The sequence below is a fragment of the Rhinolophus sinicus genome, chromosome 10, assembly GCF_057876585.1.
Source record: "Rhinolophus sinicus isolate RSI-liver-muscle chromosome 10, RSI-T2T, whole genome shotgun sequence".
NCBI classification, from domain to species: domain Eukaryota; kingdom Metazoa; phylum Chordata; class Mammalia; order Chiroptera; family Rhinolophidae; genus Rhinolophus; species Rhinolophus sinicus.
The window spans coordinates 13,360,140-13,385,616 of NC_142510.1; the positions used below are offsets into that span (position 1 = coordinate 13,360,140).

At 40.5% G+C, this 25,477-nt stretch overlaps 1 protein-coding gene across 4 annotated transcripts in view; it reads left to right on the forward strand.

The window, feature by feature from the left end:
• Nucleotides 1-25,477, forward strand: part of CREBBP (CREB binding lysine acetyltransferase) — a 128,128-nt gene that overhangs the window by 28,951 nt on the left and 73,700 nt on the right. For all 4 annotated transcript variants that reach the window (XM_088801285.1, XM_088801286.1, XM_088801287.1 and 1 more), the window contains exon 3: nucleotides 23,900-24,076. In XM_088801285.1, coding sequence (XP_088657411.1) covers nucleotides 23,900-24,076 — 177 coding nt within the window. The remainder of the gene's footprint in view (nucleotides 1-23,899; nucleotides 24,077-25,477) is intronic.

Below are 25,477 nucleotides of genomic sequence, written 5' to 3' on the forward strand. Positions count from 1 at the left end.
TTTTGTGTAGTTTTTACATATATAAGGTTTGGGTCTAGTTCTGGACTCCTCCGTTTCATTGATCTTTGCCTATCCTGTGTTAGAAACTTACTACTCTAGCTGTATAATGAGTTTAGTATATGATGGAGCTGATTGCCCTTCATTCTTTTTCAAGAATCCAATATTTTCTTTGTCATTCTTATAAGACAGTCTGCCAGCCGTGTGGTTCTCAAACCGGTCTGAAAAATCAAAATTACTTGGGGAGTTTTAAAAAATGTGATGCCTGAAACCCATTGCAGGCGAATGAAGTAGAATCCAGGGTACGGTGTGAACAGTTATACAGTTATAGTTAGTTCCTCCTGACTTGCATGACAGCCACAGTTGAGAACCACTGTTTCAGATAAACTTTAGGACTGTTTTTCAGGTCCTTAAAAAACAAATAAAAATCGTGGGATTTGACTGGGATTGTATTGAACTTTATAAATCGTTTAAGGAGGAATTTGACAGGTTAGCAGTTTTGTGGCTTTCTGAGTTGTCTTAGGTATATACAGGTTGTCTTTTCATGCAGTGTTAAGTTGCTCAGAAGCATAGTATAGTTTTCTTTATATAAGTAATATGCATACACCTTGTTTTATTTATTTCTGGGTGTATTAATGAGTTTATTGTTGCTATTGAGAATGAGTTTTATTGCATCACCTATTTTAATACAGAAAAGATGTTGATGTGTGTATGTCACTTTGGTAACTTGGCCACTTTATGGAATTCTCTTATTCATTCTAATACTTTTGCAGGTGAGTCTCTTGGATTTTCCTAGTAGACAGTCATCTTTTGCATTATTAATAATTTTGTCTTCTCCTTTGCCAGTATTTCTACCAATGTTGATGCTCTTGGGCATCCCTGTCTTGGATCTCACTGAAATAGAGACTGTGTCGTGTGTTTTTTATTAAATATAATGTGAGCTTTGGTTTGCAGTCATTTTAAATTGGAGCATTATCCCTCATTTATTAAATACGGATTTTTATCAAGTTTCCTTTTGACATCTATGGGGATTACCCTGTAATTTTTCTCTTATTTATGTGACAAATTATCTCAGTAGAGTGGGTTTCCTAATATCAAATTGAACCGTCTCTGCAATTGTGAAATTAAAAGTTAATGTATTTCTGAATTTTATTTGCTAGTCTTTCATTTTGAAATTTTGCTTCTCACTAATCAATAGTGAGATTGATCTGTAGTGCTTTTTGTGTGTTTTGTTAGGTTTTGATTCAGTGTTGTGTTAACTTGGTCAAAAAGAGTTTGTAAGCCTTTCACATCTGTTCTCTGGAATGGTTTAGCATTTGAGTGATCTTTTTCTTGAAGAATTGAGAGACTTCACCTGTACAACTGTATGGGCCTGAAGCTTTTTCCTAGGGAATGACTTAAGATCTTTGACAACACTTGCTCTTTTTTATAAATATTGAACTTTTTAGACTTTTGGTCTTTTGGGTCAATATATTTTTCTTTTAGAAAAGTGTAAATTTACTTTTAGAAAAAAACTCAAATATTTAACTTTATTACTCATTAAAAAATATAAAGTGGGTACCATGTACTAGTCCTATGTTGCAGATTAAGAAATGGAGGCACACAGAATGGAGGATGTGGAAGAAAGTTGAGTAACTTTCCATGATCACACAGCCACCAAGTGGCAGAACCAGGATTGGCTCTCACGTAGTCTGGCTAAGGGTCTCTTAATCACTAACCTGTGCAGCCTGTTCTTGGGTCAGTTTTACAATTTCTACCTTAATAGAAATTGTTTCCATCCAGGCTTTAAAAACCATTAAGTTAGTTATGCAAAAATTCTTAAAATATTGGACTTTCTCAGTGTTTGTGATTATTTCCCCTTTCTCATTCCTAATTTTGTGTGACTCTCAAAATATTTAAAATTGAAAACAAGCCATTTCAACAACATGGCAATAATGTTAACAAGACATGGTATGATTAAAAACAAAAAACAAAACGAAATGACTTGTCCATTTCAACAGTAGCAAAAAAAAAAAAAGTATGTTATCCTTTTTTGGAAGCATATTCTAGTTTTCTACTGAAAAGAACCCAACCTGCTTGTCTTTTAGAAGGAAAGCAAAAAGGCACTTGAGTGTCCAGCAGAATGTAGGTGGGATTTAGGAGCCATACAAACACTCAGGTTATTCTCCTGGCTACAGGTGTTGAGAGGTGGTGTTCTGCACAGAGAAGGTGGCAGAGGAAGCCAAAAGCTGGTAGAAAGAGGAGGGTGTGTGATGTGTCTGGCCAACGAGTGCAGAATCTTTGAGGCTGATAAAAGTGTGCTTTTGTGGCTTTAGAAATCCTTTTAGTCCTCCCTTACAAGTTACAAATCTGAAAAGGGACCAAAATAGTTTGTATGGTAAGTCTTCTTCACAGGGGGTTAGATTAGTGCTTATTTTTTGGCAAGGTTTTTGAAGTACTCTTCCTTTTTAGAAAGTGGTCAGAAATCACAGAGCTTGCCTTTGCCTGGGCCTCTCCCTGAGGGGTAAAGATTTTAATTTTGATCCAGACCTCTTGGACCCAGTCAACCAACATTTTGGTCTCGGAGGATAAAGCAGTGGTTCTCAGACTTGAGTGTCCAGCAGAATCGCTGCAGGCTTGTTAACTCAGAATGCTGGGGCCCTCCCCAGAGTTCCTGATTCGGCAGGTTTGGGGTGGGTCCCGAGACTTTGCATTCCTTGCCAGTCCCAGGTGACCCTATTTGTGCTGGTTAGGGACCAGCCCCCCTCTGAGAACCTGTATACTGAAGAAATGGATTAGCCAGAATATAGTCAGTGGAGAGTTAGAGCTGGTAAAGGAATAAAGGACTCATCCACTTTCCCTATTTTGGAATGATAATTGGGAATTTCTAGTATTTAATAGCAAGAAAAACAATACTGTACATTTGTCTGATGCTTTCCTCTTTTTCATGTAATGTATCTTATCTGATCCTTAAAATAATGCACAGAAAATAAGGGAATTTTATATTAAGTAAACCTTAATTTGGCCTTTTGAAAAAGATCACAATGAAAAAATGGTCATTCCATAGAATTAATACTGTGTACTGTGAGGTGCATATAGCTCTGTAGACAGGTTTTTGACAGAAATACTAAGCAGTCTTCTGCTGACTTAGTCTTATCGTGACTTTAATGGAAGGTGATCATAGTTGTCCTTCAGAATATGTGATTCAGGATGTGCCTAACTTCCCATGATAATTATCCGTGAATTTATTTCTTTCTAAAACTTTTTAATGAATGAGATTGACATATATATATATATATATATATATATATATATATATATATATATACACACACACACACACACATATATGTGTATATACACATATAAATATATAAAATGAGTAGTAGCATCCGCAGCAGCCCAGACTGCCTTCCTCAGAATACAGTGCAGCTAAGTGCTTCAAAGCAGAGTTTGGGCTGGAGTAAGCTGCCTCAGTTCAGAGCCAGGCTCCACTAATCATTAAGCCCTGAGAAAATGACATAACCATTCTGGGTCTTAGGTTTTTTTTGTATTTGTCATGCGGATACTAGTAGTACCTGCCTTTGGGACTTGTGCAGATTAAAGGGGGGATAATCTCTCTCACAGAATTGTGCTGCTTACATGAGCTGGCGTATGTATAGTTCTTAGCACAGTGCCTGCGTTTACTGAAAAACTTAGAGAAGATTAGTTAGTTGGCGAGGTGCTTTCTTAAAGGATATGAGATAATCACAGAACATTTGAAGTGATAGTGAGACTGCTTTCCTAATGTTTTCAGAGAACATTTTCTAATAATAAAAAGTTTATGCTTATTTTACAAAATTTGCAAATCTAGAGGATACCACAGCACCGGTACATAATTCTGTTACACAGTTGCTAGTGTTAAGTTTTTGATGTTTTTACTACCAGTCTTTTATCTGTAATTATGTGTCTTTATAGTCAAAGTTGGAGTTGTATTTCTTTCTTCCAGTTAACTTTGTAACTGATTATTTTCTGTAACAAACTGAATGAATGTTTTACATAATAGCAACACTGAATACTTTGATTTGCTAAGTCTTCCTGCTGACTACTTTGAAGAGCAATACTTTTACCATCAGTCTTTCTGGTTACTTTCCAACTAAAGGTCAACTATCTGGAGTTAAAGACCTACATGTTTTAATTTTTAAAATATTTTATTGTTTGCATTTTATCACTGATGGTGAAATGCACAGATCTTATAAGTGTTAGTTTGATTCATTTGTCAAAACTTGTGCAAGTATAACCCACACCCCTATCAAGATACAGGGCATTTCATTACCCCAGAAGATTCCTTTGTGTTTCTCCCTTTTCCTGTCCTTTCACCCCCATCCTGGGAGTGACTACTGATTTCCTTCACCACGGATGAATTTTACCTGTTCTCAAACTTCATATAAATGGAACCACGTAGTAATGTGCTTTTTTTTGCAAGGTTGCTTTTGCATACAGCTCGTTTTTGAGATTCATCCGTGTTGCCTGAATCACTAGTTCTTTTTATTGCTAAATAGTATTTGATTGTGTAAATATGCCATGGTTTGTTTATCCAGTCTCTTGTTCATGGACATTGTGGTGGTTTCTACTGTGGAGCTATTAAGAATAAAGTTTCTGTGATCATTTTTGTGCAGGTTTTTGTGAGGACATACACATTTTCATTTCTGTTGGATAAATAACTAGGAATGGAATTGACTGGGTAAGGAGAGGTCTGTTTCTGGACTGGAGAGTCCAGGAATCGGCAAGCCTATGGGCGTGATCTGATCTGTGGACTATTTTGATGTGGCCCACAGCTTAAGAATGGTTTTTATAATTTTAAAGGGTTGATTAAAAATAAACTAAGAAGCAAATGAAAGAATTGGGAATGGAAAACATAGGTCGCCTAAGACTGAACTATTTACTGACCCTTTACAGAAAAAGCTTGCTACCCTGTTCTAGTCTATTCCATTGATCCATGTGTCCATTTCTTTAGCTTTATATAGTAAGTATTAAAGTTGCTTAGTTTCACATTTTTATTTGTTTAATTTCTAGATTTTTGTATCACTGTTTGACTTCTTTGTTGCAGGTATGGACAAATAGAATTGATTTTTCTGTATTAACATTATATCTTGTAACCTTGTTAAACTCACTTATTAGTTCTGTTAGTTATTTGATAGATGCCTTAGAGTTTTTTAGATCATGTTGTCTTATTATTAAAGTTTATTGGGGTGACAATTGTTAGTAAAGTTACATAGATTTCAGGTGTACAATTCTGTACTACATCATCTATATGTCACATTGTGTGTTCACCACCCAGAGTCAGTTCTCCTTCTATCACCATATATTGCAAGTCATTTTGTCTTTGAATAAAGATAGTTTTACTTCTTCCTTTGTAATCTGTAGGCCTTTTATTTTTCTGGCTTTACTGCTTTGCCTGAGATCTCCAGTACAATATTTAATAAAAGGGGTGAGATCATACATCCCTTGTCTTATTCTTGATCTGTGGAAGAAACATTCAGTTGTTTACTATTAAGTTAAAGGCTTTTAAAGGTATCCTTCATCAGACTGAGGAAGGTCCTAGGTTGGTGAGTCTTTTGATCATAAATGATTGCTGAATTTTTTCAAATACTTTTTCTGTATCTAGTGAGATGATTTTCTTTATTCTTTTCACGTGGTGAAATACATCCTTCTGAATGTTGAACCAGCCCGGCATTTCTGGGTTAACCGCACTTGATCTTAATGTATTATCCTTTTTATATGTTACTGGATCTGATTTATTAAAACATTGTTCATGACATACTCATCTGTATTCATGAGGGACGTAGGTCTATATTTTCTTACAATGTCCTTATTTAGTTTTGATATCAAGAGTATATTGGCTTCGTAAAATTACTTGGGAATTGTTCCTTCTTTGCTTCTTTTCTGAAAGTTTGTCTAAGGTTAGCATTATTTATGCCTTAAATGTTTGATAAAATTCACCAGTAAAACCGTCTGGGTCTGGAATTTTCCTTGTGGGAAAGTTTTAATTATGATTCAGTTAGTTTAATAGGTATAGGCTATTGAATTTTTCATGTCTTCTTGTGTTAATTTTGGTAATTTGTGGTTTCAAGGAATTGATCTAAGTTTTTAAATTTATTTGGCATGAAGATGTTCATAATAGTCCCCTAATTCCCTTTTAATGCCTGTAGACTGTCCAGTGTCCCCTCTTTCAGTCTGATATTTATGATTTGTGTTTATTTGACCTCTTGTTTTTTTCCTGATCAGCCCAGGTAGGGCTTTGTCAACTTGATTGCTATTTTCAAGCAACCAGCTTTTGATTTGTCAGTTTTTTCTTGTTTTCTATATCATTGATTCTACCTTTGTTATTTTCTTTCTTCTATTTATTTTGGGTTTTCTTTGCTTTTTCTGGCCTCTGGGGGATGCGCTTTGATCATTGATTTTGGACTTGCCCAGTATTAACTTTTGAACAATAAATTCCTCCCTAAATATTGCTCTGTACTGCATCCCACAGATTTTGATATGTTTTGTTTTATTATTTAGTTCAAAATATTTTTATATTTTACTTAGGATTTCTTCTTTGACTCATGTTTTTATGTAGAAGTGTGTTGCTTAATTTTTAAATAGTTGGGAGTTTTACTGATATTATTTTGTTGTTGATTTTTAATTCCATTGTGGTTAGAGAACATGCTCTGTATGATTCTTTGTCCTTTGAAATTTGAGACTAGTTTTATGACCCAGCACATGGTCTGTCTTGATGAATGTTCTACATACTCTCAAAGAGAACGTGCATCTTACAGTTGGAGGGTGTAGTGTTTTGCAAATGTCAGGGTAAGTTGGCCGATTGTGTTCAAATCAGTTATAGCCTCAGTGTTTTTTTGTCTCATCTATCAATTACTGAGAGAAGAGTATTAAAATATCCAACTATATTTATAGATTTGTGGGGGGTTTTTTAGTCAGAATGAAATCTGACTGCTTATTTCATGTGTTTTGAAACCCTTTCATTTGGTGAATATACATTTTGGCTTATTATGTCTTCCTGATGAATTGGGCCTTTTATCATTCCAAATATTCCTCTTTATTCCTATTAATATTCCTTATCTTGAAATCTTTGTCTCAGTAACCTAGCCACTGCTACTTTCTTATGATTAATATTTTCAAAGTATATCTTTTTTACCCTCTTGTCTGTGTCTTTATACTGGGGGTGCCAAAAAAATGTATACACATTTTAAGAGATGCTATCCATGTATTACTTTCTAAGTTGAATTGAATTTTGTAGCAATGTGGAGTATGATGTTCGCTCAAAAGATGGCATTAATCAAATGAATGCTAGTGTCACCCTGCGACAGGCAGGGCAGTCAAAGAAGATGGCGGAAGCACAGTTGTCTTTTGAGGAGCTCAAGACCATTATGAAGAGGTATTTGAAATTTGAGAACATTGTGGAAATACGGCAGTGGAGGTGTGAGTATGCTCTAGAACCTCCAACTTAACACCCCTTGACTTCTACCTATGGGGCACCTTAAAGGATGTGGTGTACTGTAGAAAAACCGGCTACGCTGACGGTGCTTCGGGAAGAAATTGAAATGGCATGCGCAGCGATACAAGTGAACACTTTGGTCAGCATTGCTGAAGCAGTAGTTCGCCGTCATCAGAAGTGTCTGGACGCCGATGGTAACCACTTTGAGCACCTCCTGTAATTGCAGAAGTCAAACGTGACTTGTATTCTTTTGTTATTGGTGTATATTGAGTATTACAATTTCAATACAGTTTTTTTCCTTTCTTAAAATGTGTATACACTTTTTTGGCGCCCTCTGTATTTAAACTGTTTCTTGTAAAGAGCATATAGTTGGAACTTGTTTTTAATTTATTCTGACAATCTTAGTCTTTTAATTTATTTATGTTAAATGTTGATATAGTTGGATTTAGGTCTCCCGTCTTGCTGTTTGTTTTCTATTTGTCCCTTCTATGTACTGTTTCTTTCATGCCCTTCCTTTGAAGGCTAATTCCAACATCTCTGTCATCTCTGTGCTTGTTTCATTTGCAGTTTTTGTTTATTTAAATATATAATCCCTGGTTATGGGTCACATTTTTCTGCCTCTTGCATGTTCGGTCATTTGTGACTGTGTAGTGAATATTGTGACTATGTTGTTGAATATTAATTCTGTTGTCTTCCTTGACAGAATTTGGGTTTTGTTTTGGCAGATGATTGGTTCACAAATCAGTCTGATCCTTTCAAGGTTTTATTAAACATTCTTAAGACAGGTCTTGAGTAGCCTTGCTCCTCATGCATGGTCTTTTTGGGGTTTTAGCTCAGTTCCTGGGATGTTTAGCAAGGTCTTGAATTTCTGATGGGTCAGAACTTCTGTGTCTCCAGCACTCTGCCCCCCCTGGAATCCGTTCCATTGTCTTTAAGCCTCTTTCCGACTCTTCCGTGGTCCTGCTCTCTGTTGCCTGTGGATCTCTGCAGTTCGTTATTTGGTGCCTGTGGTTTCTTGCTTGGGAAATTTGCCTGATTCCAACAAATAGAATTTCTGGAGGTGGGCGTTTTGAAACTGTGATCCTGACCCTTAGGCCAGCCCCCACCACGGCAAGTGCGGCAGCCTCAGATGGGCTAACGGGACAGGCTTCCACTTGTGTGGCAGGAGACAGCTGCGGATTGTGAGGAAGTTTGGAAACATCATTGTATCCAGGCTTTAACGTCACCCAGGAACTACTCGACAGGTGAAAAGTTTGGCTCTCAGAAATCAAATATTACACGTAGGGTCACAGTTGGGAGATGGCTGCCCAATATTCAAAGCCTGGGTCTGTCTGAAGCCTCTGCTCTTTGTATTCCTCTGGGTGCTTTCTTACCAATACAGACATTTTAGAAACTGTTCTCAAGTCCAGCCAATTCATCAATTTCTCTCTCTCTCTCTCTCTCTCTCTCTCTCTCTCTCTCTCTCTTAGACTTTAGCACAGATTTGGATAGTGCTTTCTAAATTTTAGAAACTCTCCTGGGGATCTTGTTAAAATCCAAATTCTGATTGGGGAGGTCTTGGAAGTGGGGCGCTGGATGGGCTTTTCTAACCAGCTGTAAGGGGTACGGTAGCTGTGCTCTGGACTCTGGAAGATGTCCGTTTTGATGACGTGAGCTTACATTAGGGTGTATATTGGGGCCCGTTGGTGACTGGATAGGTCACACTTTAGAAGTGATCTCTGTTATTTCTTCATTGTTCAATGTAGAAAGTTGGGAAGTGCTAAACCTAACATTCTCTATGTAAATGGGTCCAGAGCATGACTTAAAGGATTGACTTCTGCAAAATGTTTCTGCAGTATTTTGGGAAGAGTTACATTTACTGTAGACCGTAATTTACTGTCCACCTGTCACCTAGTTAAAATATTCAGGTTTTTTATGTTGATTCCTGTGCAATACTTTTAGCATTTTCCAGAATTATATAAAATTTCAGTATGATCTTGTTATGAACAATTATAACAATTTTACTCTTCCCGAGTTACAGTAAGAGCAGGCAAAGAGTGACATTTCCGGGTGCCCATTGTACTGGGCACGGTGCTGCTTGCTTGGTCTGCAACACGATCTTGCTTCACCTTGTGTTTATAATCCTGTGAGGTAGGGGCCACCACATGGAATAAAATATTCTGAGCCACTTTCCTGCCTCCTAGGAAACTATTCAAGATGACCCCTGTTAGAAAGTGGCAGGCTCTGACTTACAACCGTCTGTGTCTGACTCCAAAGTCTGTACTTTTTCTACTACACCATTTTATCTGTAATATATATACAGCAAGATTCAAAATATGGTGGGGAAGTGTATAATAGCAAATTTTCTGCGTACGGATCAGGTTTAACCCCCATCTGTGACATGTATAGAAAAGGTAACTTGGAGAGTGAGTCTAATTTCCCAGGAGTATTTTTCATTGCTTGGAAGGATTTACTGCTTACACCTTTCTAGAAACACACCACCCATGTATATACTGTGCCTGTGGTCTGATTGGGCTGTGGCTCTCAGTCTGAAATAGTAATTCAGCCAAGCAGGTTTGCAAGACCCATAAAGAAGTCACTTTTCTGGCTAGTGAAATTGTGTGTTTACCTCACACGCAGGAGGCCAGCATAATTATAATTTCTTTAAATGTGATTTTTTAAAGTGATCTTGATGCATAAATTTTTTTATATATACGCTATACTACTATAGCAAAGAAAAGTTTGGTGTGTGACTTTCTGGGTTTATTTTCAAACCACACAAAAGAACAATATAATCACCACCTATGTTTCCATTAGTCAGAATTGACACATATTAATATTTATCAAATTTTCTTCATAGTTTTTCTCCATTTTTAAAGTAGACTTCTTTTTTAGGATAGTCTTAGATTTACAGAAAAATTGGAAGATAGTACAGAGGGTTCCCATATCTCCCTGCCACCCCACACCCCACCCCCACACAGTTTCCCCTAATTATTACCTTACTTTAGTATATATAGTACATTTGTCACAATTAATGAACCAATATTGATACATTATTATTAACTGAACTCTAGGAGAAATCTGTCTAAAGTCCTCTCGGTTGTAGAGGACATTACATTTCATGTTAGGTCTCCTTAGGCTCCTCTTGGCTGGGATACTTTCTCGGACTTTCCTTGTTTTTGATGACCGTGACAGTTCTGAGGAGTTAGGTGTCTTTAGGATGCCCACTATTGGGATCTGATGTTTTTCTCATGATAAGACTGGGGGCTCTGGGGTTATCGAAGAAAAACCATGCTGATAAAGTGTCATTTTTGTCACATATCGAGGTGTGTGTCATAAACATGACATCACCCCACTGTGGGAATTGAACGGCAACCTCATTGTTGAGAGCTCGTGCTCTAACCAACGGAGCCATCTGGCCGCCCCCTCCAGCAGCTCAGCGGCAGCTCGTTGTCTTCAGTCTTGTTGTGGAGGGCGCAGCTCACTGGCCCATGTGGGAATCGAACCGGCAACCGTGTTGTTCAGAGCTCGCCCTCTAACCAACTGAGCCATCCGGCTGCCTCCTTCATAGTTTCTTAAATAAATGAAATCAAATTTAACAGATTAAAAATCTTAAATATCTTATACATGATGACATATTCATCTTGCCTTTTAAAGAAATGTGGTATTAACATAAATATGTATAGTTTTAATTAATTTATAACTTCTATTCATGAGTTTTTAAATTGTTCCTTGTATTTTTTTTTCTATTACAATTTTCTCTGTTGTGCATTCTTTTGAAGGTAAACATGACACTGAGAACTTTGCCTCTTACAAGAGGTTCAAATAACAGATGTGGCTGAATCTCAGAAACGGGAGTTTTGTCTTAGTGATTTTTTAAAATAAAGATGTACTGGCCCCCAAGTATCTTCTTGGATCATCTTTGATTTGCTTGGTAAAACGCATTCTGCAAAAATTTCTTTTTTGTTTTTTTGGTTGTCTGCTGGGGACGTGAGCACCTTTCCTGAATGTGCTAATGAGGCAGGTGTGTGGAGCGCTCTACTCAGCACCTCGTCTCAGCTGTGAATTGATGACATTTTCTACTCAGGAGGTGCATTGGGTTGTATAGTTACCAGTGTGTCGTAATTCCAAGGCCATAGTTGTGTATATGTACATCTGTGCATGTTGTTGTATATTTTAGGATAAGAATGTGGCACTTTGGTTTGTGGCTTATGAAAAATACTGCATGATCTGAAGTAATGTGATTGCAGTGGTTGCTTTGTTATTTACCAAGTGAAAGCTTCATGCCCTCAATAATGAGCCGTATTACTCACTTCATGTTTTTCTGCCAAGTATATGAAGAATGAACTGGAAAATAAGCCATCTTAAATCTTTTCTAGAACAAGGCAAGAAATAGATAATACGGGGAAACGCCAGCTTCAGACATCGTATTAGAATTATTGACTGTGTATTGGTATAGTTAGAATGCATGCCTGTTTTCAGTATTGCAGAAAATCTATTCGCTTTAAAGAATCCTGATGGTAGAGGTTTCCTATGCTCTATTTTTGGAAAGCGATCTCAAAGCCACCTCAAGATTGCACAGTGCTTTGTGGTTTTCAGAGTGTTTTCCTATGTGCCATTTCATTTCAGTTGGGAACAGGAAGTGCGCGCAGCCCTCTGTGCGGGCTGCGTTCAGGGGCGTATGATCTCAGCGAGGAGCAGCCATATTGACGGGGACGGAGGGAAGCCCTGGGGCACAGAGATAAGGGACAGACCGAGGGGAGGGCGCAGAGCTGTTTTCTCCCCGGCAAACCTGGTACATTTTGCTCGGAGAGTTACTACAGAACTGAGCTGTCAGGGTGTGGCTGGGCCTGGGCGTGCTGCAGCTGCAGGTGGGCCATTGAAGGACAGGTGTGCAGAGTGGGCGTGGCTGGAAGACTGGAGGCTCTGACTCGTGGGTCGGTCAGTCTGTCCGGACCTGATTGGAGAGACCATGGCAGCTTTCGCTCCTGTCTGTCCACGTTGCAAGTGATGCTCTCTGCGACGGTGCTTGCCTTTTATGAGTGATCAGCAGCGTTAATGACCAGCTTACTCCTGTGCTCTCCAGTCTTGGTGTTCATTTAATTATACCTGAGATCTGTCAGTCACCTCCCAGCCAGATGGCTGCTCGGGGAGTCCTACCTAGCGTTGTGGATATTTGAGTAGAGATAGAATAACTTCTCTAGGCCTGGTGGATACCCAAACCTCTTTCTGAGGCGTCTTACCATATTCTCGTTCATGGGGAGGGTGCAGAGTAACCCCCACCACAGTGAATATTACTGTTAGTGTTTAGCTTGCTTCTCAAGACCAGCTGAGCTTTGACCCCTTGAGCCATTTGTCCCTTTCAGACTCGCATTTAGCAGTTTGTGTTGGTGCCACCTGCTGACAGTGCACATCTGGTTTCCTTGTCGCTCGTGTCTCGTACCTCAGGCGTGGGAGGACGTGGCCCTGTGCGCCGTGTGCCTCCCACCCCCCGTCTCGCCCTCCTGGAGGATACTTAGTAGACATTGTCCTCATGGTTGGTAGCATGTGTATTGTCACAGCCTTTTCAGCTTCCACTGTCCCAGACGTCAGAGCATCATTGCTAAGAGCTGAGAGGGAGCTGGGAGGCACATAGGCTGCAGGGAGAGTTGGGCTGCTGGGGCGTCTCCTTGCTGGGAAAGATCTGTCCTTAACATAGGTACTTACCAATTATCAATGCACCTCATCATCTGGGCGCTAAGCATATTCTGGTAAATTCCTCATGATCTGCTCTCTTGCTTGTTGCTCTCTATAGAAAGCTCAGGTACCACCAGATAGTTTGGGATGAAATGGTATTCCTTGCTGCCTGAACTATGAGCCAGAGTAGAGAGCAGGATAATTGTGCCTTTATTGTACCAGGAGTCAGCCATGCAATTTCCAGTTTGATAAACAGAAGTTATTAGAGAGACATACAGCTTTTTATATGTTGATTGGTGGTTGGCTACATTTGCTTCTCTTTTCCCTCCTTTTAGCCTTCTCTGCAAATAATAGTGTAAATAGCTGAGTGGCTGACCCTCGTTCAGCCTTTTTTCTGGTCACATGTATAATACATTAGAGCAAAGTGTGACAACTTAGAGCCATGTTATAACCAGGGTGAATTGGATTTAAATTACCACCCGGGAGTAATCTCTGGCAGTCATAATCAGTTTGATCTACCTGGTTTTATTCAGTGACAGCTTAAATTAATATTTTAAGTACAGCTGTGCAGCCAAACAGTGGGTCATCTTGTCATTATGGGCAGTCAGAATGTTTGAGCAGAGAATGGCTTTAAAAAACAACTTTTCCTCTTTATGATAAAATAATGTACTGTGTGGAGAATTTGAATACAGAAAATATGAAAAAGAAAATCACCTGTAAATCCTCTATAGTTACCAGTATAATATTTTGGTGTTCTCTCTTTCTTGCGGTGTGTGCGCGTGCGTGCGCGTCTGTGTGTCCGTGCATACACACAGTGTTAGTTATGGGGGTTATACATTTTGTATCCTTTTAAAAAATCTTAATGCACAAGGAACATTTGCCCTTGTTAGTAATAAGTGACCTTTTACAGTAAAATAACTGTTTTAGTTTTAATACCACCGCCACTTGCGTGCTTTCACCTTTATCTTTCAGAACGAAGTGCAGAATATGTGGAGGTTAAGGTAGCTCTTGGCATCCCAAAGCCTTGTTCCTGCCCTGCCTCCTTACCAGTGGGATGGCCAAGAACATTTTACTGCACGGAGTATATTTTTGTTAGGATTTCACACAACTCCATTTTTGGTGAGAAGTACAGCCACGTGTGTTCGAAACACTGATAAGTCGTTGAGTGTGTTTCACAGTTTGAGATTTATGGCATTTAATAAGCTGGACAGGACCTTGCTTTATTCCCTGTGGTCCGGTTCTTGAGACCCAGGAGGTTGGCTAGGAGGAGGCCGCAGGAAGCTGTGAGTTAGCGTCCTCACACCTGTTTCCTGGGGCTCGTCTCCACGTGTTGGTCTCCTGTCCCCAGAGTGAAGCTCACAGCCTGTCTGTCAAGAGCTGGTTCAGTTTTCCTGCTCCGATGTAGAGGAGAAGCAGAATTCTCTTGAAATGTCAACTTCCTTCCTACTTTAAATTTTACTAGAAATAATCATAGGTTTTCTTCCCTGAAGTCTTCTTTGCAGTCTCAGCTTTACCTCTCCTTCCCCTGAATTCCTGCATTACCTGTATAAAATTTGTCTTTATAAAAATTCACTCTTTATAAAATAAAATGCTTTTTTCTTTTTCTCTTTTCTCTCCTATTCTTTTACCATCTTTTCCTCTTTCTTCTTTCTCCTTGGCTTTGCTTTACTCGAAAGGAGTACTCAATCCTAAAGAGGCTGCTTCTCTACCTAAAAAGACACTAGGACTTGGAAGAGTTAGGGGAAGTAATCGATTTAAGTTTCATCACTGTCCCCTTGGATTATTTCGTCTTGCCTTAGCGGTACTGTCTGTGACATACTCTGGGAAACGGCTTAGAGGCTGCAGCGCTATGGAAAGCCTGGGCCCTGTGCACTGTGGGTGGCAGGGAGCACCCTACAAAATCCCTGGTCTCCTGGTCAGGCCACTGGCCACCCCACAGGGAGCATTGCCTTGGTGAGGCACTTGGCTGAGCAGTGTCCAAGTCTCCAGTTGTCTCTCATTGCAAGTAGCTGGACCTTCCAGGAGAACCAACCTCATGTGACTCAAGCACTACTTGTTTAAAATAAAAAACTTCATCAGTTTTTAGGATCAGAGGAACTTTACAGATCACCTAGTGGTCGTTAAATGCTTCATGTTTTGCAGCTGAGGAGAACTATGAGGAAGACCTAGAAGGGACAAGAGGTTTGTCCCAGTCACATGTCTGAATAGTGGCAAAACCAGGATTATAAACATTTTCCCTACTGACCTTGGCCTGGTGCTTTTGCTTGTGAATTAATGCAGACTGCACGTTGGAGAGTTGGTGTCTCTTACTGATGTGACCCACCCAGCTATGCCAACAGTGTTAGGGTACTGATTTTGTTACTAGAAGTTTCTAGAGCAATTGGGTGAATACAAATAAGGCACTATTTCGGAGGCCTCAGCAATGATCTGTCCTGTCACCTTCCCTTTAGGAGTTTCCACCCTACCTTCTGAGCCACATTCTGGTCAGATACCATCCAAGGGAAGCATGAGAGTTGCTGAGTGCTTTCACCCATCTCCCAGTTGTGATGTGTCAGTCTGAGGGAAATACACGTTCAGACTTGGGAGCTGTGTGCTTCCCTGCGTTCTCCAAGTTGACGTTGTAAGAGTTGAGTCTAGTGAGAGGTGGGCTTCTCATGTTTCTATGGTCTCCAGCCCAGTCTCTTACATCAGGTGACTGAATGACCAGGTGATGTCTGTGGCGCTGTATCTGTTGCATATTTCTACTTACTCTTTCTTCGCCAAGTTGAGGTACTGGAAGCATTCCAAGAGCAAGTGGGTGATAGCAGACAACTGCATACAGCCATGTCTTTCCATGAAAACTGCTTTTCTTGGCTTTCTCCCAACATTAGTAGGTTGCCAAGAGAAAATGCTCTGGGCCTTACAAATGATATGGCCATACTCTGGGTTAGTTCTGGTTCTTCATGTCATTGAAAAGAATGAGTCTTTCTGGCTCTCAAATTATTTGGCAAATTTTGCTCCTGGTGTGTGTACTATATTGTGTTGTTTTTACACACCTTTTATGAATTTGTGGTTTTATGTGTATACCAACATGTGGAGGAAGATGCTAAAAACTTCATTTTTAATAAACATGTTGGGTTAGGTCAAAGCCACATAAAATGGAACATTTGTTGCTATGTCATGGCCCACTTACAAGTGGGAATTGCAACAATTTCTTTTTGTGGGAATGTACTTTCTTGTTTGATTCCTCTATGTTTTCATTTCAGTTTTAACCCAGGAAGGTTAGGCTAGGGTATTTTGATCACATGTTAGTTAATGCTTATGATGTATTTTAAGTTTGAAATGAATAATCTAGGTATTGTGTTTAAAGCTGGAAAACAATCTAGAGTGAATACTTGGGAATATTTGTGATCTAATAGGACAATTTGAAAATGATTGTCTATTAAAAATATTTCTACAACTAATAAATGCACAGGATTGTTTTTGTTATAAAGTTTATTTCATGTTCCTTGAAAATGTCTCCTAATCAAATGCCAGTAATTCCAGCCGGCTCTGCCTCTGATCCTACCTGTTTGAACCACTCCTCGCAAGCACATAGCCTCTGGGAAAATGTTCATCATTTTATTAATTACTTTAAGCATACTTAATGAAAGATATTATATCTAGTATAAAATGATTCTTCCCAAAGCCAAATAATAATAAATACTAGCCAACACCGTTTCCACTTACTGTATCTCAGTTACTCTTCTTGGTGCTTCGTGTATATGAAGTTGTTTAATCCTCACACAGCCACAGATGAGGTGCTGTTATCTCCATTTTATAGGTAACAAAACCAAGGCACAGAGAGGTTTAAATTGCCCCAAGTCACATATCTGTGTAGCAAGAGGCAGAGACACCCTCAGACCAGATGAGTATTCCCAGAGTCCACACGCTTAACCACAGCACTTACTACCTCTGAATGAAATCTCTTGGTGGCTGTGTTCCAATAAAATTTTTGTTTTGTTTTTTTCCAAAACAGGCGTTAGCACCTGTTTATGGACCGAGCCTGTCTCTGTCCAGGCGCCACGTGTGCGCAAATCTAGGTGTGCTTGGAGGAGTCACGGTTCTGCTTCTCAAGGGAGTGACAAGCCTCATGGCGCAGGGTTCGGCCTCGGACTGGGACGGGAAAGCCTCACCTCGCGGGGACTTCTCCCGCTGATTTGCTGTGTTCCTTAGCTCTCTGGGCCACCCTTTCCTCATCCACGAAGGGTTATGTTTTAAACCAGAAACTCTCTGAGACCCTTCCAGCTGAAAATTCTGTCCTGTCCAATTGTCCCTACTAAGCTTATTGCTGAAGGTGTGTTTTATTTCCTTTCTCTGTTTTCTGACCAGTATCAGTAACACCCGGGCTCCCCCGCAGTACTTCCTCTGATGGCTCTGCTGTGTGGTGTGGTTTTTAAGTGTTTATCAAGGTGTGAGGAAAACTGCTGAAGAATCCAGCTTGTGAAAAAACAATGTCTTTAGTGGTCTCATCAAAACCACATCAAACTCAGCATTTGTTGCCACTTAAAGCGTTACTGAAGGCCTGGCCGACTAAGTAAAGCCATGAAGTGGAAGCGTGTTTCTGGCTGTCCTCGGTCCTGTACACCCTTTCTTTCCCTCTTCTGCCAGATATTCTCCTCTGGTCACACCGTGTGTCCCCATCAGGCTTTTAGCTCATAAATGGCTGTGATCTGATCCTTCTCGTCAGCGTACATTTCAAGAGACATTTGGACATAATACTGGGGAGAGTGCATTGTGAGGATGGCTGTTTACATGAGTGGTTGACGTCCTTAGACGGGAAACTGTGTACTGGAAAAGGCCCGTAGGTAACAGGGGGGTGTGAGATTGGGGAGCGCTTGCCCTTCCCTTAGAGTTGTGAGGGGGGGGTGTGGGGCGGGGGTTGCTTCCCCAAGGGCAGCCATTCTTAATCTTCAGGGGATCTTAGGACCCCCTTTGAAAATCTAATACTGGATCTTTTCTCTCAAAAATGCGCATCACACAAAATATGGACAGGCATAACCACCTAAACCGCCCACCCCCCGACCCCCAGCGCACACACTCCATGGACTGCCCATGCCTCATCCCCGGGGAGTTGGGGCTGCTGGTCGTGGGAGAGGAGTTACACCTACCGTGGCCCTGACTGCAGAGGAGCAAGCAAACGGGCACTTGGCTTGTTACTGCTGTAGAACCCTATTCTGGGGAGTAAACTTACATTTCGATGAGGCTTACATTTCCATTCTTATCGCCTTTTAATTTGGTCTAAACCTTTCAATGTCATTATCATTTCTGCTTAAATCCTAGTTAGTTCTTTGGTTTTCAGTTTACTACCTTATTTGATGAGGTGACTGAGGTGAATAGTAGAGAGGTTCTACGGGTTAGTGGAGAGAGTCTTCCTGTTCTTTGGGAGCCCTAAGCTTGTTTTCTTATTAATATATTGATAGTTGTCGTATCATGACAGTAGAAAATGAAAATATTTGTCCCACACACTGAGGTCAGCAGAGGAGGCTGTCGGCAGCCAGAGGTGACCACTGCGTCTGATGGTCGGTGTTTCAGCACACCTGTTGGGAAGCTCTGGGTTGGGGCACGTCTGGGACCTTATACCAGAGCCCAATGGTTTGCTGGCCCCGTGGATGTAGCACAGAGGACTTGTTTTACAGCCAGACCAGACTCCCATATATGCTGCGAGGGGACAAAAACTTATCATCATCCTGTAAAACTGCCTTTGCCTGTCCACTCCAACTAGTAGCGAAAGTCCTCGTAATGGACGTTTAGAAGATAGACAGGAGACCGGTACTTCTGCCTCTCCTAGTCCCCTCTCCTGCCGATGGTGACCCTCATTTGTGCCTGGCTACGGTGACGCCCAGAGTTCCTTAGTCGCCTCTACCTTCAGGGCCAGTGTAGGGGTTTCTGTTGTTCCAAGGGGCTCTTACAGTTCATTTGTTTGATTCCTTCCCCAAGAACTAACTAAACACCCCCTGTGTTCCGGGGTCCAGGGGCACAGGAAACGTGTGGTCCAGGAAGGTAAGTTTGATCCTGGTTTCGTGTCCAAGACAGATTCAGGGTGGACTGTCATAAGTGTTAATGTGACAGTGCCATAGAGTCATGTAGTTTTTTGTACTTTCCATGGTATGTCTGTCAAGTAGAAAGAAGCATCATCTTCTTCTGTGGATAGATGTCACTCACCTACTTGCCAGACAGCTCACGACTTCAGTAGTTTTTGATTGATGGACCAGGTGTTGTCACTGGAATTTGCCCCAGACGCTTTGTTTCAGTAATAAAGGCTAATGTAGGCCATGTTCCCTTTTTTTTGTTTGTTTTTTAAACTAAACTCTAAAGAGGTTTCCTCATCAGCTCGCATGTCAGTCATGCTAAGGCTAGTACTTCATCCCCATCCTTGGGGTGGAGTGGGGTAGGCCTCCACATCTGGTCCTAGTACTTTTTTTCTTTCTTACCTATTTTCTTTCCTTGTTCATCGGGACTCTAATGTCTTCATTCTCTTGTTGAAATGATAGATACAGACAATAGACTAAGGTTCTCAAACGATTGATTGATACACTTGGATACAAGAATGCTTTTTCATGGGGAAACGTGATAAATCTGTAAGGCTATCTTTAATTTAGATTTCATTATAGGAGAGCTTGCCTTCTTAGGTACTTAATATAGTTCACTTTTCCCGTTTTCTGAGCTTGAACTTGAGTTAAACATTTAAAGGGGCTCTGGAAGAGTAGAGGAAGAGGAAATTTTAACATGTATGGGTTTATTGCTGAATGAGGCAGAATGTAAATATTCATTGTATAGGCTTCAATTTCATATTTCAGACAAATTTACTATCAACTTAACAGTTGCTTATTTCTGCTGTTCTATTTTTTGAATTTTATTCAAAAGATTACATGGTGGTTCTCAGGCAACCGTAAACCAAATCCTGATAAACTTCAGTTGAAAAGAAAACCAAGTTTATTACATTGTTCTCAAGTAACTGTCAGGAAATTAGGAGAAATATGTAGACTTTTATTAATTGGATTAGACTTCTTGATATGACTTGTTATGAGCATTGATGCTAAAAATATGTGTTAGCCTCAACTTGGCAATGTTCAGGCTGATCAAAGGACAGTAGTTGTAACACAGGAATTCAGAAATCTAGAGGTCTCTGGAAGTGAGTGGTTTTTACCCAAACTGCAGGCCAGGACTGGAGAACAACCTTCTGGTTCTCCCAGGGTCTGCCAGGAGATGGTTTGGGACCCTACTTGGGAGCTGGGCAGCGGTGGCCTGTTGGAGGACTGTTGTTTGGTCTTCCCCGTTAAGTCGGACTGGTTAAGGAGAGGCTGGGGCTGGCCCTGGACCAGGAGCCCTGAGCCCTGCCCGCTGACCCGTAGCCTGGACTCGCTGTGGTTCATCTCCGGAGTGTGTTTGTTGTCGTAGGTTGAGGAAGGGATTGTTTTCCTGGTTCTTAAACGTGTGATCAGCCCTCCGAGAGCTGGATGTTCCTTGCCTGCCCTCTGTGGTCTTTGACTTTGACTTTACCCTGGTTCTTGTCCCATGAGGATCAAGACCATGTTGAGATGGTTTCCTTCACTATTGGAAGGAAAGAAAAGAAAAGGCCAGAAAAGTTTCCTGATGAAATCAGAGTGCCACAGCACACTCCATAGCACTTGGTTCAGCCAGTTAGAAGAAAGTGCTTTGCCCAGAAGTGCGCCAGGCAAGTAGTACCCAGTGGACCAGAGAGACCACACACACCCGCTCCATTTTCACCCTGCAAGATGATCATACAGATGTCGTCAAAAATACTGACAATATTTTAGAAATAGGTGTTCTGAAACGGGCGAACTTTGAGACCCACAGGATCCCTTTGGGAGCCCTTCGGTCCCTTGGTATGTATTTCCCTCTATACTCAAGGGGCGACTACCTTGGCCTGTTGGTGTGGCTGGAAGGACAAGTTACTTCTCCTTCCCACCCCAGCTGTCATCCACTGTGGTTTGTTGATGCTAGAAACTTCCACAGTGACCTGGGTTTTCTTGTTTGTCAAATTGGTGGTTATAAGGCGTGAACTCCATGCCTAGTAGGAAAATTGCCTCCACACATAACCGGCTTGGCTCACAGCAGGTGAGTACAGGTATCCCCCACTTTTTGTTCACGTTATGTCACTTTGCTTTTATGAAAGACCTACATTAGTGCCTGTTTCACTAACTGAAAGAAATCCAAAGAGGATTTTCACTTCTACGAAAAAAGTGAAAAGTGTAAATAGCTTTCAGAGTTTGTTCTCCAGCGAGCGTTATAGAGGCAGCACACACCCCGAACTATGAGAGCGGCCCTGCCAAGCTCCTTCGTCAGGAACCGCACTCTGCATCTCAGCATCCAGCTGCTGTAGCTTTGAATTGTGTCTGTGAGCATCTGGGCTTTCTCCCGATTTATGTTGTTCATCCATTAGCAAGCTGTGTCTCCTAAAAAATATCAGAAAAGCCTAAGGGAGCTCGTGAGGGTGTTAAGTTTCCCGTAAAACTGGATGTAATTAAGCATTTTGACTGTGGTGAATGAAATAAACACATTGTGTGTGCATGGAACTTGCCCGCATCCACCATTTGTACTATTTACACACATGCAGAGAACAAGAATCTAGAAAGCTACCAGAATTATTGCTGGTTCTGCTAGTAGCCAGGTGGTCCCTTTTAGTGGGCATCCAGTAAAGGATAAAATGGAAAGTCTGTTTCTCGAGGGGATTGGTGGGTGTGTAAAGCATGGTGTGTATTTATCGTATCATTCCTGCTTTTACTATGTTAGTGTTACTTTAGGTTTTATGTGTTACTTGGTAGGTTATTTTGGGGGGATTGGGAATGCTCAAAATTTTTTTCATGTAAGTTAATGGTAATTGCTTTCTCACTCTAGGCCACTTGGGCTCATGAAAGTTTTCGTAGGAAGATGCTACTTTCAGATAACGGGAAACCTGAATGGATGTGTGTCTTCTGAATATGTGGTCCTAGTAGAGAAATTTAAAATGAAATTTAAGAAATGGAAATCGTAACTACATCTCCCCCCCCCCAAATTCTTGGGCCTCTTTCTAAGAAAAAGGTTTTAGAAGTTTGATTTTATGCTATGAAACAGAAATTCTGAGAGAAGTAATTGTTACAAGGAGTTAATTTAATGTAATACTTTCTAAAAACACAGAGTCTTGCTTCAGGTCTGAGTTCCAGAAAACAACTGAACCTAGTTGACAATCAGGAATGCCGTTTATGTTTAGAGTTAACCGAACTACCAGTATCTTGCCTTGATTAAGCTGAGTATAATTAGTGGGCTTTTGGAAGAATTTGTTTCTGTTTTACGTTGAACTTGATTTTAAGTTGAATTTGATTTTAAGTTGAATTTAAATGTGTTTCCATTTACTCAAGTAAAGCAAATAGGGCAGAAGTGGCAGCTAGAATATATTCACTTTCAAAAAGGTGAGAAATGTCAGCTATGAGGGCTACATGTGGAAACCACCTGTGCATGTGGAAATGCACAGAACAAGATCTTTTCGGTTACACTTAGTTTGGTTTTATTTGTGTTTTCACATGGACATTTCAGCAGGAAAGGGTCAGTTGAGCATTGATTTGTTTGCAACCTAGAATTTTAGAGCTGAAAGAAATATGTGTAATGCAATTCGTCTTGTTCAAGACACAGGTGAGGTTTGACGCTTATACTAAGAATGTAAGTTAATCGGGCTGAATGGGCTGGAGTGGCAGTGACCTTAAGAGGCTGTGGAGAGAACCCAGCCACGATTTCTTCAACGGGAACTCCCTGCCCTAAGAAGTCTTCGCTGGGAGGACCCTTTCCTCCCTGTTTCCAAACGTCAAACGCACCAAGACCCAGAAAACTATAGTGAGCTAGTGGAATGCTAATAACTTTGTGAAAGAGCGAAGGCTGGTGATAAGAAAAGCCAGCTTCTTAATGATTAGTCTCTGTTCCTCCGGAAGGGGCAGGTGAGCATCAGGATATCAGTTAGGGAGTTCCCAGATTCACTCCAGTGGAGGTTGGAGCTGAGGTGTCCCTAGGGAATCCAGCCTGGGTCTGTCGCCTGGAGGAGAATTGCATGATTCGCCACAGGCCCTGGCTTGTAGAGGCATAGGTGAGGGTTCCTCCTTCCTGCTCTCGCCTTTATCTACTATATGTTTTATTTCTCTAATTAAAAAAATTATCAAAAATTTCAAACATGTATAACATTAGAGGGAAATAAAACAACTCCCCCGTTGTGACAATGCCTGTCACTTGTCACCTAGGCCTCTTTCCTTTTACTACCGCTTGCCTCATTAGTAGGTTATTTTGAAGCAAATCCCAGACATTATATTGTTTCTTTGTCAATATTTCTACTGTGCATTTTGAACTAATGGAGACTTAGTTTAAATCTGATGGGGAAACCTGAAAGAAACTAATTACTTGCAGAGTAATTCAGGATCAAGCTGAAGGAGCTCCCCTTTGTCAGTGACTCTGGAAGGTTTTGTTTCCAAATGATTTTTGTAATGTGTTGGTGCCACTGATTTTTGTAAGGTCCTGGGAGAATTGGCTGAGGAGTGTGGCTGAGGGAATGCGCTGGCTCTTGGAGTGATGTTTAGGAGCAGCAAATAGGTGTAGCTGTTGGGAGCAGCTTCGTTCGTCTTCTGCCTCAGTGTGTAGAATGAGCCTTTAATGTATAATTGCTGTGAAGCTTTCCCAGGAAATAAGGAAATAACGATTTTTGCTTCAGTGGGTCAGAGGGAGCATTTCTGAGGCCTGCCTTTTATGTGTGATTGTCCCAACAGCTGATGTTGCCTCTTTTTGTTTCAGATGGGAATGACTGGTAACACAAGTCCCTTTGGACAACCCTTTAGTCAAACTGGAGGGCAGCCAATGGGAGCCCCTGGAGTGAACCCCCAGTTACCCAGCAAGCAGAACGTGGTCACTAGTTTGCCTCCTTTTCCTGCAGACATCAAGAATGCTTCAGTCACCAATGTGCCAAACATGGTAAGTTGTCCTTGACTCTCAGGGTTGTCGGTGCTTTGCTGTGTGGATTTTATCATTTGACAGTGAAGGTCTGCACCTAAAAGTGTGTCTTAGGTGATAGGAAAATAACTCGTTTCTTTTTTTTTTAAATTTTAAAGATTAAAGTTGTTTTTTAAATCAATAGATTCTGTTTTTGACATTTGGTATTATTTTATATTACTTTCAGATGTACAGCATAGTGGTTAGACATTTATATAATTTACGAAGTGATCCCCTTGACTAGTACCCACCTGACACTATACATAGTTATTACCATATTGACTACATCCCCATGACTCTTTCAGAAATACCAATTTTTATTTTTAATCCCTTCACTTTTTTCACCTGCCCCCAACCCCCTCACATCTATCACCCCGATGGATCTAGTACCCCGATGGATCTATGACATTATACATAGTTATTAAAATATTATTGACTATATTCCTTATGCTAGACCCTACATCCCCATGACTATTATGTAACAACCGATTTGTACTTCTTAATTCCTGCCCGTTTTTAACCCACCCACCCACCCAACTCCCCTCCCATCTAGCAACCATCAAAATGTTCTCTGTATTTATGAGTTTGTCTCTGTTTCATTTGTTTGTTTATTTTGTTCTTTAGATTTCCACTTACAAGTGAAATCATATGACATTCGTCTCTCGATGTCTGACTTACTGTACTCAGCACAGCACCCTCTAGGTCCATCCATGTTGTCTCAGATGGCAAGATTTCGTTCTTCTTTTACAGCTAATATTCCATTGTGTATATATACCACCTCCTTTTTATCCATTCATCCGTTCAGGGACACACGTAGGCTGCCTCCACATCTCGGCTTATTAAATAATACTGCAATGAACATATGGGTGCACGCTTCCCCTCAAAGTAGCGTTTGGGTTTCTTTGGATAAATACCCAGAAGTGGGGTTACTTCTGGGTCCTTCTTTGTTTCCTGTTATAGCCTTTGGTTTAAAGTCTATTTTGTCTGATAAAAGTATCGCTACCCCAGCTTTTTTGTTTCCATTTTCATGAAGTATCTTTTTCCATCCCCTTACTTCAGTCTGTGTGTGTCTTCCTACCTGAAGTTAGTCTCGTGTAGGCAGCATATGTAAGGGTCTTGTTATCCATTCAGCCCCCTATCTTTTGATTGGAGTATTTAATCCATTTACATTGAAAGTAACTGTTGGTAGGTATGTAGTTATTGCCATTTTATTATTCATATTTTTTTTATTGTTTTTGTGTGTGTGTGTCTTAAAGAAGTCCCTGTAAGATTCCTTGTAATACTGGTCTGATGGTGATGAACTCCTTTAGCTTTTTCTTACCTAGGAAGCTCTTTGTCTGTCAATTCTGAATGATAGCTTTGCTGGTTGAAGGTCCTTACTTT